Source organism: Cyprinodon tularosa, unplaced genomic scaffold (genome assembly GCF_016077235.1).
Source record: "Cyprinodon tularosa strain WSP-4 unplaced genomic scaffold, ASM1607723v1 ctg223, whole genome shotgun sequence".
NCBI classification, from domain to species: domain Eukaryota; kingdom Metazoa; phylum Chordata; class Actinopteri; order Cyprinodontiformes; family Cyprinodontidae; genus Cyprinodon; species Cyprinodon tularosa.
Window position 1 is genome coordinate 248,944 of NW_024038833.1, and position 16,251 is coordinate 265,194.

Genomic DNA, 16,251 nt, shown 5'->3' on the forward strand with positions numbered 1-16,251 from the left:
ATTTCTGTAGACATTATTTGACTCTGGTTTAGGGGTGATGTAGTTCACTGAGGACAATGAAATATAAACTAATGAAGACAATGAAATTACCATTAAGTATATTTTGTCGTTTCAAAGCTGAACAACAAAGCTATCACTGCATCTATTGTGTGCGTCTATTGGCACGCATGGTGTGGCCAAGTTTTATTTTGTGCTGGTACCAAAGCAACATAGACATCTCTGTTTTTGTTTTTCCTTATTTTACTTTTGCTCTATACCACAGTAATTCAAATGCAGCTTGTCAATTTGAAGAAGCAACTGTTGATTGATCCAGGCAGAAAATGCTATGAAAAAGTAAGGATATGTTTCCATCTACAGGCAGATGATGGTATTGCTGTTTATAGTATGGAATTGAAGACTTCCAACATCAAGTATATTTTTTAAAAAGTGTATTAGAGAGGGCTGAAACCTTTTAAATCCCTTTTCATCTTTAATCTGTAATATAACACCAACATTTCAATTAAATAATAGATTTCCTATAGGGGAAATGGACTAACTAACTTTCTTGGCAACAATTCCACTCGACAAATGCATTCAACCTATTTGAGAAGGGTTGGTTTAGTAAAGAACAGCTTGTTTTCACAGTATTCACCAGTCCTAAAAGTCAATGAGTCAAAAGCTCTTCTTCCTCCTCCTTTCACCTTTATTTCAATAATCTGAAATCCAAAGGGTGACAATAGTTCATCCTTAAAAAAAAAAAAAAGTATCACAAGAACTTTATAATGGCAAAGTCATGCATGTTTCAATGCTCTGTAATTTTAGTAGATAGTCTCAAGTTTAGTTTGACAGATTTGAGACAGGTCTGGGAACTTACTTAAGGACAAAATACATCAGTCTTTCTACTCCAGGATTTAGACCCATGAACAATACAGGAGATGCTCTGAAATGCAGAAGACAGTTGTGCTTGCCAGAACTTTCTACAGCTCCTTCAGTATTGCTTTTTGCCCCTTGGCAACTTCACAGATCATTATCTGTCAACTTCACATTATCTGTCTTGTTTCAAACTGTGGAGAAACATAATTTTTTGGGATGCTACTGCTGCAGAAGTCTTCCACTTTTTGTTGATGGTGACGTCTTCACTGAGCTGTAATGTAAAAACAGTTTAAAGCAATGTTTTAGTAACCCATACAACTGTGTGACAATAACTACAGTCATGGTGTAAACATTCTAATGTGTTTCATCTTGGCTTATTTTTCAATATAAAAGTAATTTTTAAATGTATCAACTTTTTAGCACATGTAAAGAATGACTCATTGTTAGGTAAAACACAAGGCAAGACCAGTTAATGTTCATAGCAATATTCACTAAAAAATAGTGTTGCACGTGAACTAGACATGGTGTCATGATCTTGCATTCTGAACTTTTAGATTCTGTGTAAGTTTTCATTTTGGATTCTCAGTTATGCTTCATTTTATGTTATCTTTTTTGAACTCTTAATTTTACTCTTCCTTGTTGTCTCTTTTCATCATTTTTGCTATTATTTATTCCTTGGTCTATTTTTAGTTAGTTGTTCTTTCTCTTAATTTTAGATTATGTTTTCCATGGCTTCAGTTATTTTCAGTCCCTTTTCTTGTCCTCTAATTTTCCCTTTGGTTATTTTTTATTTTTTATTCATTAGTTTTATTCCCCTTTAGACTTATGTAAGTTATTTTCTAGTTACAGTTGAAGCCTTGTTTTCCCTGGTTACTGTTTCCTCAAGTGCCCCATTTCTTTCCCCTTGGCTCCTTTCTAGTTGCTTCTGTCCACACCTGCTCCCATTGTTCTGTCTACCTTGTATACTCCTCCTCTGCAGTTCCTCAGTGCTGGATTCTCTTAATTTCTTCTTGTATGTTTCTCCTGAGCCTGCAGCCTGTTATTGCAGGATTGATGTTTTAGTACCATCTACTTCACCATTAAAACTCTAAGAACCATCTCTGCCTTCCCTACTCTGCCTTTGGGTCAACAACAGAAATCACCAACCCTGACAAATGGGGGAAAGAATGCATTTCAGTATTGAAAATATCTGGTTTTGGGCCTGATTTAATATTTCAACATAAATTCCATAATTATAATCTATATAATTTAGTTTTAGTTTTAAAAATGTGTGAAATTTTTTTTTTAAATAAAAATAGGTATCCTGTGTTGGGTTCCTACTCCAGGACAGCTTGTATTGCCAGAATGATATTTATTTTCCCAAAATAATGGGAGACACTTTTTTTTTTCCTTTTTTTTTTTTTTTTTTGCTCCCTGGGGCTGTAAATATGCATACGGAAATTCTTCATCTAAAAGACCCAATTATGTTCAAGCCTGAACTTCTTGGTGAATGTCCTGAGATGATGCAAAAATATCTGCACGTGTTACTGTTATTTTCAGTCTGTTTTGTGCACCAGTCTCTCCTGCAGAAAACCTCTTAAACAAAATTAAACTGCCTCTGTGCTAATACCAGGCAGCTTGGCTAGGGTTCTTAAACTGGAAAGGTTTTTGTTTGTCTTTATAACCTTTCAATATATTGAATGACTTTATTAATGAAAATTTGTCAGATTTTTTAATGTGTGTGACATTCTGATCCATCTTTTTTAAGTATTCTAAATACTTTATTTACAGATTAGATATATTTGACTAACATACTGTAACCTGCCTTATACCTAAAAAAAAAGAAATAATATAATAATCAACTGCTCGCAAACATCAATGAAATTCTGAAAGTCTATAAGAGATATTTACTGAGTAATTCTTTTTTCCAGGACACTCTGGTTGCACATCCCAGCAGTCCTGCTTTCCTTCTCCCACTCATTTTGTCCCAGTGAATTTTCTGTCTGGAGAGCTGTTCTGCTATAACAATCTGTTAAGGTTATATTTCCCTAACTTAGTGACACGCATAGGACAAATAGAGAAGGTAAAGACAAGAAAAATCATCAAAGAGAAAACAAATGAGCAAAATACCTGCTTTTCTATAGTTTTATTTTAGACTTTTTTTTCAGCTAAAATTTCTCATTAAGATAGACTGATTTAAAAAAATCATGTCAAACTTATCAGTCTAATAAATCTAGTCACTCACATTGTTATATCTAGTTGATCCATGAACAGGACAATAGTAGATAAAAATAGCAGCATATTTTTATTACTTCTTCAATGGGGGCTGTGAGACGACATCTTTATTTTATATTAGCTGACAGGGAAACACACCTCCAGATATCATCATATTCTAACCATCAAGCAATTTTAAGCAATTTTAATCTAATGATCTAAAAACAGACAACCCTAGAGAGAGGGAGACAGAGAAACTGAAAACCAGAAGGGATTGTGGAGCGTGGTTTTAGAGATTATGAATTATTTATGTGAGTGGGATATTTTAAGGCCATCATATTATGTCTGGGAGCAATGAGTTAGTGGGAGGTGCAGAGAGGAGAGAATGAAGTGGATATCATTGGCTTTGTTTTTACTGTGGTTACTACTATTGCACTTTGCAAACCCCTCAGTGACACATACTCACTTATAAACTCTTGATTTCCAGGCCCACATATAAAATAACAAAAGGCCAATGAAAGAAACATAAACGGTGCATGGTATTGATCAGCATATACAATCCAGTCTCTTTTCTCCATTGGTCAAGAAAAATTCTGCTATTTTTCATTTGGTTAAGAAGTAATTTCTATTGCATGTGAATATGCTCTGCACACATTCTAATTCTACTACAACCAACCCTCTTTGTCTGTGTTTGGCAGATTGTCAGGTTTACAATTTATTTTTATTTTTTATGTGGCTCCAAGCCATAATCATGATTTTTTTTTATATATCTGAAATTTAAAAGTCGAGATCTATTTTAGATATGTAAGTTCAGAAATAAATATTAATCAATGAATAATAAATAAATTATTTACTCAAAAAACAGACTGAATTTGTATATGTGCAGTGATATCCATTTAGATTGTCCACTAGGGGGCAAACATGAACGTTGAGAGCACAAGTAGCTCTACAACTAAACGTTGCTCTCTTATATTTGGTGTTTTGTCAAATAACTCATGAATTAAACTTTATAAATATGCAAGTCAATATTATTATATTTTCACATGAAAGAGTGTTTCTTTTTTTTGTATTTATGAAAAGCAGGTGGTTCTTGAATGTGATCTTCTTAACTATGTATCCTTATTTCGTATTTATGGGAGTTTTTCTTTATATTTTGTATACATATGTGTGTTTCTCTAACCCATGGGTATATTTGGCTCACATTATGTTGCTACAGGAGTCAAGCTAAAGATAAACTGAGTGAATCATTGGCTGTGCAAATTATGGCAACCACAACACAGGCTTAAATTGGAGGCAACCAGACTTTTCCCCAGCTTTTCTGAAAATGTTTTGACACTTTTGTGTAGGTGTCGACATTTTTTCAGAAAAACTGAGCAGGTCTGGTTGCCTCCGATTTAAGCTTGTTTTGTGATTGAGAGCATCACTGCTAAATATACTAAGAAGAAATTGTTTTTTTAATAATTGAGAAGTGAAGATTACCCTATTCTGCAAAGTTACTGAAATATGCTGCATATTGATAGATCTTCATGTTAACATGGCATAAAATGCAAGTATGAACAACTATAACAACAATAACATATGAAATGTCCTCACACACATACTCGTTATGCCATTGTAGTGAGGACCATGTGTTGACTCCCAGTGACTTCCCTTGATTTTCAGTCATTTTCAACCCTTTCTATGCCTTAACCCTAAACCTAACCATTACCAATGCATACCTCATGTTAACCCTAACCAATTGACACCTTAGCCCTAAACCTAACCATTAGCAAAATGGCATGTGAGGACCTTCAAAATGTCCTATAGACTGTTCCAGCACCACTTACACACACTTCTCAACTATAGCTGTATATAAACTGTAAATCCTCCATGTATAGTTCAAGCATATAGTTTATGTAAACATGCAAATAAATATTTATATCCTGTATTGCACCTCTGGATAGATGCAAACTATATTTTATTGCTTTGTACTTGTTGAAAGAAAGAAAGAAAAAGTGCAGTCTACATTGTTCAAATCACTGAAAGATTTTCTGTGTGGTTACTCAAGTGGGCCAGATTCTCCTGGATCTTCATGTTGTAGGACGTCTCAGAGTAGCATGTTTATAGTCCTGTAACACTAGAAACATATCCTCAGTCACGGCAAACCAAACTTGTTGCTACAAAAACTCAGTTTATACTCCTGATGTTATTCACCCATCCATAATGTGTCTGAAAAAAAAAATCCCACCCAAATTTCCCCACTACAGCACCGTAGCTGTCGGTCTGGATGGTTTCTAAGCTTATATATAATCAATCAGCTATTTTACCTTACTCTATTTTCTTCTTACAACAACAAAAAACAAAATATTGCAGTGAGAAACAAAAAGTAACCTTCCTTCACTTAACTGTAGATTGTTTAAAGATAAAATGAATTTCCTCTTATTCCGAGACGAACATGAATATAAATGTGAGCACATTAACTGCACAGCATCCACCCATGGAGAATTATGTGCTATAAAGAAAGTTCAGACCATTAAGTGTTTTATGTATAAGGTGGTAAATCAGTCCTTACTGCAATGGAGAGTGCTCCAAGGCATTCATTTAGCTTATTGGAGATAGAGTCATATTACATCCAGACACAAGTGCACTTGTGTGGATCAGGATGACTTAGGGGATAAAATTGGTCTGGAAAATGTATTGGAAGTATGGTTCAATATATCTTTATTACACCCAACGCTACTTTTATTTATACCTCACAACATTTTATATTTATATCCTGTTATATAGTGAAAAAGGCCAAACATACATGTTATGAATTACATATTTACATATTGGTTAGGAAATTTACACACTACATACTATACTGTTACAATGAATTTTATGTAAAAAAAAAAAAAAAAATGAAAAAATTTTGCCTTTAAAAGTGATTCAATTTTGTAAACCTGTTTCTTTTATAATATACTTAGGAAAAAGCCATTTCCTTAATGTATGTAATTAGAAATATAAATCAGTGGCAAAACCCCCATTAGTTATCTGAAAGCTGCTAAACTGCCTTTCTCTGCTAACATACCGGAACCCAGTCAACCGAGACGCCCAGAGGGAGTTCTCCACTCCACCTATATGTCTGGGAGGAGAATCAGTTCAACCACTGTGCATTACCACACTGCTTAGAGTTGCTCTACATGGAGGGAGATGCACACAAGAGAAAATCCTTTAAAAAGTATGTGTTGGATAGATAAAAAATTATAAAAAGTGAACTGAGCTTAGTAGGTGACAAACACAGCTGCTAAGAGAATTGTGCTTGAATTCTAAATCAGGAACTGTTCTTTTTTTCAGTGTATTAATGATCCATTAGACAAGTTCAATGTATTGTAAAAAAAATATTAGAAACAAGGTTGGGTGAACAAGTTTAAAGTTATTATAATAAAGCCAAAACATATCACATTATACTGTATATGAAGGTTAATATCTATATTTAACCCACCCGTCAATTTATGGAAACAGTAAAAGTCACTTAGCTAGTTGCAGGACTGCCATTCTTCAGTCACCATAAATCAACAACCTATTTATGAGATGGAAGAAGGGGCTGAAGATCAATGGGTACTCCTAGTCACTATGGGGGTTTACATACTGGTTGGCAGTGGTTTTGGTTATATGGGTTATGATGTTATGAACATGTATATGTATATTTATATGTAAAGAAATTCATTTACATGCTCACTTTATTGAACTTTTGAATAGTATGGCCTCATAAGTCGTTTGGGGTATAATTAAATAGGTTTCTACCAATATTCCTACAGTACATAAACACAAAATACAATGTAATAATAAATTGCATTAAATATATATCATGTTTGTATTTGTTGAATGTTTTTAATTTTATGGCTTTGTCCGAAATAAAATAATTAATTAATTCATTCATTCATTCAGTTATTAAATCTGATACTTGTAATAACATTGGTTTTGGAATAAATAGTGAATATGATTGCATTCAACTTCTGGAATCCTGTTGAAGTATTATATAGTTCATTTATTCAAATACTCCAATCTACCTTAGCATTATAGTGTAAACAACAAAACTGCCACCTTAACTGCCTGAGTCATGTCTCCTATCTCTAAGAACCAAGGATGGACCTTTGCAGAGGACTGCAGCAGCTTACCAGTTGGACTCATGTCCCTTTGCAGAGACAATAAAAAATTTGATCCACTACTTGTTTCTATCTAATTTATTTGAACTTTGAACAAGTGCATCATCATCTAGATTAAGGGTTAGAGTAAATATGATTTTTGTGCCTAGAGGTATTATTTAATATTTTTCAAATGATGAATAAAATTTCTATTGACATATTTCTATATGACATTTTAAATAAAATGAGAAAGAATATTTTGTTACTGCTTTTTACACGATTTTATTATCTTTTGAGAAATACTGGTCTTATATCCTATAGACAAATTCCTTTATAAACAGAACATGTTTAAATCTTAATCTCCCATATATATAATAAAATAATTCTAGGCTTAAATGTATGCGATTGATTAACTAAATCAACTACAAAAAAAACCTGATCATGACATTTTCAAGTCATACTTGTTCATTCGGGCATGGATAAAAAATTGATGTGGCTTACACGATTAGTACAGGAAACATATTGTCAAGTTACTGTAATAAAAAATGTGTTTAAATGGTCAAATATGTATATTTATGCTCTACAGGAATTGTTTTAAATATGTGTTACTGTCAAATTGAGAATAAGGAAAGTAATAGAAAATTGTGCTTAGGTAGAGATGGGGAGTTCTCATTGGAATGATCATTCATTCCATTGCATGATCCAGATTTACAGTCATTACAAATAAAAACACCCGACTAAAGATTTTCCTGACTACCATATTTATGTCAATCAGAAGTCCATGTATAGAGTATGGCAAGCATTCAGACAGATACTTCTTCTTTAGGCAAGAATATACAGTTTGCTTCACGGTTTAGTATTTTCCAAATAAAGTGGAAAAACGGTAGTTACAGAGGAAGTTGAGAAGCCAAATATTCAAGGAGCACAAGATTATCTTGATTTTATCAATGACACACAGTTGGCTCAGGATACAGAAAGTAGACATATCAAGACACAACGTATTTGAGCAAGGCCTGTGTGTGATTATTTTCTGTTATAAACCTCAGATGCTGCATTTGATTTGATGACATTCAAACAGAAAAACAATGTTTAACATTTTCTGGTAGCACATTAGTTCAGCTTTCATTGGAATAATACTATATGTTCACTATCTATCCCTTAAACTTTGATTAGATCAGCAGCATATTTATAATTTCTCTTACACGAAGGAGAGTCTATACATGGCAGAAGCTTAAAGCGTTTTAAGACAGAAGACATCATTTAAAGCAGCTGCAAGTTTTAGATACATTAGTATGGCTACAACAGTACAATCCCATCAGGAATAGTTTTGAGTCCTTTATGGCCTTCAGGCTGAACAAAGCCACATGAAGGTTTTCCATCGAGACATCAGGTATGTCCATTAAGAATAATTTCCACAGGCAGTGTATGTACACACGAGTACACAAGCTGTATGCTTTCAAATGGTCAGTTTGAGTTTGTGTGTCTAAATGTTGCCAACAACAGAAAAGAGACATCTTCTGCAGTTTGCATCCCATCCTCGCCTCCTGATAGAGAAGGTTTTGTCTTGGCAGCACGTCACTTCAATTGTGTGCTTGGTAACAAGAACTGAAGGAACAGTGTTCAGGGCCAAGCTTAAAGTGACATAGGTGTTCGACAATTCCCGGCTCAGAGAAATGAGCACAACACAGTTAAAAGAAAACAAAAAAGGAAACTGGGGTGAAGGCAGTGTTTATATTACATCCGCTGTCGGATATATTTACCCATAATTTTTTTCATAGTTTCATGTAATACAGGCGTTGACAGACACTGTAGCTTATCCCATAAGTTAACACATATGTGAAACACACCTTCAGAGTGTAACAGGGCATTCTTACAATGTTTTTTTCTTTTGTTTGACGTACAATATGCATATGTATACAATACACACAAATGCAAAGATACATTAGAGCACACAGACCACACTTTCATTTGAGCTTGCAGTTAACAGTGGCCGCTACAATGCCTCTAAAAGCTCAACACTCGGCTTATGTGTGTCTAAAAGCTTTCCATTTCACTGGCTCTCTCTTGAACACAGATGTAAAGACACAGATACATGCCACGTACCAAGCTTGATGGAACGATACGTCAGTGAGAGGAGCACTCAGACATTTCCTTGGAGCATTATAATATACTCAGCTGAGCAAAAACTCTGACTGACCCACTGAGAATCTCCTTGCATCTATTAGGTAGGCAGCAGGTAGTAGCTGTTGTGCTTTTATTTTGATGGACTGTAGGACACTAAACTGCAGGAAAAAAGAATGAGTATTTAACATCCAACTGTAGATTATAGGTTTTAAAATCCTTGATTGTATAACAGCATAACTTATAAAGATTATAATAAAATGGTTTCCTCTCATACATTACCTGCAGGTTCAAAAAGATTCATAGACACAGAACTTTATCTTTAAATGTATTGTGACGTAAGTGTGAGTACCTTTGGTGTTATTGGAGTATGATTAATTAAATTGAATATTTAAATGTTACTCATCCTAGGGCATGCTACAATTTTAGGGCACATGCAGTTCTACAAAAGTAGAATTACACTGGATAATGAGAACCAGCAAATGGTAACCTTGCTTGCCTACATTACTATGTTTATGCATAATAGATGGCTGCTGAACTAATAGGATACTAAACAACTGAAAAACAAAATACAACAATCAGGCATAGCATAGAACCAAATAAGATATCTGTGTCTACTTGTTGAGACATGAACTCCACTAGGCCCTTGACGTATCTGGTACCAATATGTTAGCACACGATTATTTAAAGGGGCTTTCACAGTCAGATTTAAAGAAAAATGCCCTCTAAATGTCAATCTTTATTTATTGTAGTTAACTTTCACTTTTCAAACATCAAGGATAACATTATATAGCTATATCGACTGCCTGTTTCAGGTGGTACTGCTGAAATGATGTCTGACCAGGAAAGTTCAGCTCATTGATTGGACAGTACTAAAAATGGAAATATATTATCTTTGGGTAGAGAGCTAATGGCTTTCTACAGGATATTAGCAGGGATGAGAAGCACAGAAGGCAGCAAGATATCCTCCATGTTTTTATTATTATTTCTCTAGTTTGCTGGACAGTCAGTAGACATATGAATGCATTGGTCACTTTCATGCTGGGCAGACTATTTTTCTTGTATAGTTCATTGCAGAGCTTAAACAACCATTTTGCACAAAGGAAACACAAACTGTGGTCATTAAAAGCTTGAGAGGGAACTGGTCCTAAGCTCTGTCATCTGCAAATTGGAGATAAGCTCCATACATCAAAGCAAATGTTTAATTAGATTGAGTTTTTGAGATTCTAGAGGCCAAGCTAAACATCTAACACTAGTAATGGTGTACTTTCAAAAAATCTAAAGTGCAATCCTGCTTTGTGGGAGTGTGTATTAACCTGCTGACCAAAGCTATCAATAATACAGTTTTCAGGGAAGTGCACAGTGTTAGACAGTGATGATATAAATGAAACAAGTCAAAGAAAAACATTCTGAACGGCAAACACTCCCCAGCATAATATTGCCCGAAGTGTCTAGGTAACTCTGCTAACTTGCTTGTTCCCACACTGCATGTTGGTGCCATGTGTTCCACAAGTGAATATCCAAACAAAAGGAAATGTAATACTTATAACCAGACCACCTTCTTTAATGTAGTTCTGGAGATTCAGCTACTTTCAGCAGTGGAAAGGGGTCAGCATTACCTTCCTGACTGGGATACAGGAATCCAAAACAATATACAACAAATTATTATCAACTGTGTCTGTGACATAAAGATTATGCAGAACACACATAAAAGTTGTTCTGCAATCTGAGTACCATGGTTGGATTAGGTCATACTGCACATTCTTTGCTCCCCAAATGCATTTATGAGCCTTGTTTACTCATGATCTTGTCACTGTTTCAAATTGCTTCTTCTGGCAATCAGTTTTCTTAGATAATAACCACCACAAACTGAAACACTTCTTTCCTTACTTCTAACACTTTTAGTTTGATAAGCAAATGCTCTCTTGCTGTCTGATTTATCACTTCCACAAACAAATGCCATGAAGACAAAGCCAAGCTCTGCTTTCCTCTGATGTCATTGGTTATGCTATGCCTGATTAATGTATGTTGTTTGAAGCCAAAGATACAAAAAGCAATATTGTATCTCACATTTGTATAAACGGACATTACATGTTTTACCATAGTTTGTTTGTAGAAGAAGGTAGTTTACTGGATCATTTGCTCAGGAACAAATTACAGGAGAAATGGTGGACAAAAGCATTACATCAAATCAAGTAATTAGTGTTAATGCTTCCATTGCAGCTACAGTGCTGCTGAATGTTGTAAGCAAGCCTCTTTGCAAATCATATAAAAAAACATTCATTCTTACATTCTAATAGCAAACAAACAAAGAGTTGTCTGATCAAGTAATGATTGACCATATTACTCTGAGTAACTTGAGTAAATTTAGCTGAGCTCAGTCTTTGGTTGCATGTAGTTCTGATAACAATAATACCTTTAAGGGTAATGCTATAAAAGTCATGAATAATCAAAGTCATACATTAGGTTGGATATGTGCAACATATATGAAATACATCTGATATCAGCTTCACATTAAAGTATAGAATATAATAAAGTGTCTTCTTAATCTTTTTCTAACATGGAATGATATGAAGTTGAAAAAATATGTAGGGCAGTGGTGTCAAAAATCTTACATCACAGACAGTTATAGGTTGGGGAGTTAAGGGCAAGTCCTTACATGAGGGTCATACATTTTGAAAAATTACTTTTGATAACTGGTGTGGATAAAGTTTGTATATGCAGTCATTTGAAACAATTCACAATTTTAAGTTGTAAAATTTGACTGCTACTAGTTGCAGTGAAAGAATTGTGGGCTCCTATAACAGAAGATAATAAAAGGATAACTTCATAACAAAAATAACATATTAGGTTCTGCCCCAACCTACACTGTAGTCAAAGAGAAAAAAAAGAAACAGCCAGTCACTCTTTGCAATACAGTGAAAATATTCCCATATGCTGTGTAGCAACATTAAAAATACATGAGCTATAGATGTAACGCAGTAAAAACAAACTACAAAAATATAAAAAATATAAAAACAAAACATCTTCACTGTTTCAAGATATATATTCTTTTACTTTTCTGGTTGTCTGAACTACTTTGATTATCACAACAAATTAGCCATATAATTCCCTCCAGCCTGAGCTGGAGGCGACAGGGCCAAGGGATCATTTCTAAATGCACAGTCAGACAAAGAAAACACCATTGTAACTTCATGTCTATGTCTCACTTTGCTGCTAATGTTAGGATTTCCCAGATGTAATACCTGTGATTTTGTTTTCTTGGAATCAAAACCTGGATTGTAAAGACTGTAGTGAATAAAAGCTGCCTGTGGATGCTCAAACAATGCGTTTTGTAAATACAAGCTTGGTCAGAAATTCATTAAAAAAAAGCCTAACATTATCTTCACTATCAATTATCTCTGGAGCAGTTTTAGCCATATAGTACATACTAGTGGTCCCATCGTGTTGCTATAATAACTTATTGATTTGGCTACTAGCTGGCTACTGATGCAAGCAGGACAAACACTGTTGCAAACTGTTTAAGCTGTAAGACTAACTCCATGCAGACATAAAAAATGCCATAAACAAGATGACTGGCAGTTTTACAGTGTGAACCGTCTGTGGTGTCTGTAAGATGCGAACACGTAAGGTCTTTTTAATCAACCTTTAGTGTAAGTTCACTTTGCTCTCCTTCTGTTCAGTGTTCATATACCTGGTACTATAGGGGGGGACATGAATCTCCTTCCAGCTATACTCTTTGCTGGCAAAGATTGACCATCCATTGCATTATACATCTGTACGCATTTTTGCCATATTTACATAATTAGTGTTAACCAGAGTGCAATTTCCTGTTTTCTTGGCTTCTGGTCTGAAGTCATCAGTGTTGTGGTTAACAGGCTCATGGATCTCAACATAGTCAGATTTACTCAGAGTGGAGCCACTCCCACTTCGACCACTCTTCTTCAGATCATCAGCAGAGCTGGCTTTAGGCACACTTGGGATATTCAGATACTGTGCTTGTTCCTCGCCCTCTGTCTCTCTATGGTAGAAGTAGTTAAAATTTGATACTATGACAGGAACGGGTAAGGCAATGGTCAGAACACCAGCAATTGCACAAAGAGAGCCAACTATTTTTCCACCGATAGTTGTCGGTACCATATCTCCATAGCCTACAGTGGTCATGGAAACCACTGCCCACCAAAATGCTTCAGGAATGCTGCTAAACTGTGACTGTGGCTCATCTGCTTCTGCAAAGTAGACGGCACTAGAAAAGAGAATTACCCCGATAAACAAGAAAAAGATTAAGAGACCCAGCTCACGCATACTTGCCTTTAGAGTCTGTCCTAAGATCTGCAGCCCCTTAGAGTGGCGTGAGAGTTTGAAGATGCGAAACACCCTTACTAGACGAATGACACGGAGGATAGCCAAGGACATGGCCTGCTGGCCAGCCTGGCTATCTTCTGGCCTCTCTGCAAGCTCTGTGCCCAGGGTGATGAAGTATGGAATGATTGCAACAATATCTATTATGTTCATGATGTTGCCAAAAAATCCAGCTTTGCTTGGACAGGCAAAGAACCTAACCAGAAACTCAAAAGAAAACCAGATGATGCAGAGGGTCTCCACAATGAAGAAAGGATCTGTAAAATATGGTGAAGGATCATATGTAGAGGTGGAGTTAGACATGGACTGCAGTTGGTAATTGTACATCTCCTCGTCTTCATTTCGAAAAAGTGGCAGTGTCTCTAGGCAGAAGCTTACAATTGATATAAGAATCACCATAACAGAGATTATGGCAATGATTCGAGCTGGACCTGAGCTCTCTGGGTATTCAAACAAAAGCCATACTTGTTTCTGAAACTCGTTTTCTGGCAGTGGTCGCTCCTCCTCCTTTATGAAACCTTCATCCTCTCTGAAAATTTCCATGGCCTCCTCACCTAACTCATAAAACCTAATCTCCTCAGAAAATATATCCAGAGTCACATTAACAGGTCGGCGAAGCCTCCCTCCAGACTGATAATAATAGAGGATTGCATCAAAACTTGGTCGATTCCGGTCAAAGAAGTACTCATTCCGAAGGGGATCAAAATACCTCATTCTTTTCTTAGGATCACCCAGCAGTGTATCTGGAAACTGAGAAAGGGTCTTCAACTGAGTTTCAAAGCGCAAGCCTGAGATGTTGATGACAACCCTCTCGCAACACTCGTGGTCTGGATCTGGGTCGTACTGGTCATGAGGCTGACCTGAATGTGTTGCAGCTTCATCCGCAGGGTCGCTGGTGGCAACCGTCATGGTGGAGGAAGATGAGGGCTGCAGCTTTCAAACAGGACGGGGCCACTAGGACGTGAAAACTCTGCACACTGGTAGGATCAGACACAGGCAGATCTGCCTGCAAAAAGCTGAGGACAGAAAAAAAGAGGAACGCTGCAATATTAATGTAACAACTTGTTCACTTTAATTAGTATTTGATAAAAACTGAATCTAAAATTCAAACAGGATTCAATTCTTAGATTCTGAATTATAACATAAACTATTTTCATGAATTGCACATATATCCAATAAATGCTCATTTAATACCTTCTCACAAACACAGAGCAGAACATTGCAGAAATTGTCAAATAGAACAGATTTTAGGGGATGCAATGGACATTTGGAGCCTTCTTGGCTTCACAGGGTTTAGGCGTTAGGTTCGGTAAGGTTCTCTCTTTTTCATAGAATCATCATGTGGGATCAATATGCCCACCATAATGCTGTCCACTTTTACAGCATGGAATTACCAAAGCCGATCTGATTAGAAGATGAGTGCTTCTCACATTCTCAGAGGCGGATCTTCCTATTAGGTATAACTAATGTTATTGGAATTTCCTTTAAACAAGAGCAAGAATGAAAAAAATATTGAAATGTATTTGTTTACTTTCAACTATAATTAAGAAGCAGACATTAACAATAATATGTCAAGTTTAATTAAACCTGTTTTGAAGCAAACTTAAGGGCACATGCAGGAAAATAATTATGTAAAATCAAGCAAAAAAAATTGTTGAAATTTTAATGTGGAATAATTGTAAAAATCTTAAAACAAAGGATTAGGGTAATGCTATATCAACACCTAACCCTGTCCAACCTCAGGATTTGGAATTTATCATAAGATATTTGCTGAGTCAACTGTTATTCTAGGAGTGAAGAGTTATGCAGTGAACAGTAAGACTGATATGATTAGGCATTAATCAAAATGGCAATTTATCAATTTCTAAAAACTGCCGGAATCTTTTTGGTTGTGACAATTTCTCTGCTGGATCAAAAGTTTTAATACATATCCAGTTTTAAGTGATACTTTATCAGTTACAGCCTAATGCCAAACTAAGAATAGCTAAGTGAGCAGAATTTCTTAACCTGTACACAGGTGTTGGCAATAAAGATCACACCTTAGCTGTGGTTATCTGGGCAACTGTTTACATGTAAATAAAAGGTTTAGTTTCTAATTTAAAATGTCTTACCGTAGTTTATCTTTTTACATGTCACTTTAATTTAAAAAGCCAGTATCTAGATTATAAAAATCAATAACACTCATATAAAAATTGATGGCAATTGATTTTTTAGCTTTTTTGAGATTTTTTAGCTTAAGGTAGCCAATGGAAAGTGCATCTAATCTGCAGTTGGCAGTTTATGACAGTTTAAAAGAATAGATTTTAAAAGTTTAATAATAATTCAGCAATAATCCATCCCTTAATCACGGCCTAACGTCTATGAATTGGACCGATGTATTTATGGCACACTCTGTGTTACCTGTCAGAGGAAACTATTGTTTGTAATATACAATTATTTGAAGCTGATTAGCAATGAATCTGCATCATTTTGTTTTCACTTTGAAGGAACATTTATAAAGGGGAAGTGGTGACCTAGTAGTAGTAGGCCCCAAAAGGTGGCCAGTTTGAAGCTTTCTATTTCTTTAAGTCGCTGAGCAGGAACCTTAACCCCAGAATGTATTCAAGGTGTCACTTAG

General features: G+C 35.4%; 1 protein-coding gene across 1 annotated transcript; it reads right to left on the reverse strand.

Annotated features, from left to right (window-relative positions):
- Positions 1–7,895: 7,895 nt before the first annotated feature.
- Positions 7,896–14,589, reverse strand: kcna2b (potassium voltage-gated channel, shaker-related subfamily, member 2b). Its single transcript, XM_038286335.1, has one exon. It carries the CDS (start codon positions 14,541–14,543, stop codon positions 13,041–13,043), a length of 1,503 nt encoding a protein of 500 aa, XP_038142263.1. The 5' UTR covers positions 14,544–14,589; the 3' UTR covers positions 7,896–13,040.
- Positions 14,590–16,251: the final 1,662 nt, after the last annotated feature.

Coding starts and splice junctions, on each gene's coding strand:
- kcna2b (XM_038286335.1), bottom strand. CDS start 14,543: ATGACGGTTGCCACCAGCGACCCTGCGGATGAAGCTGCAACACATTCA.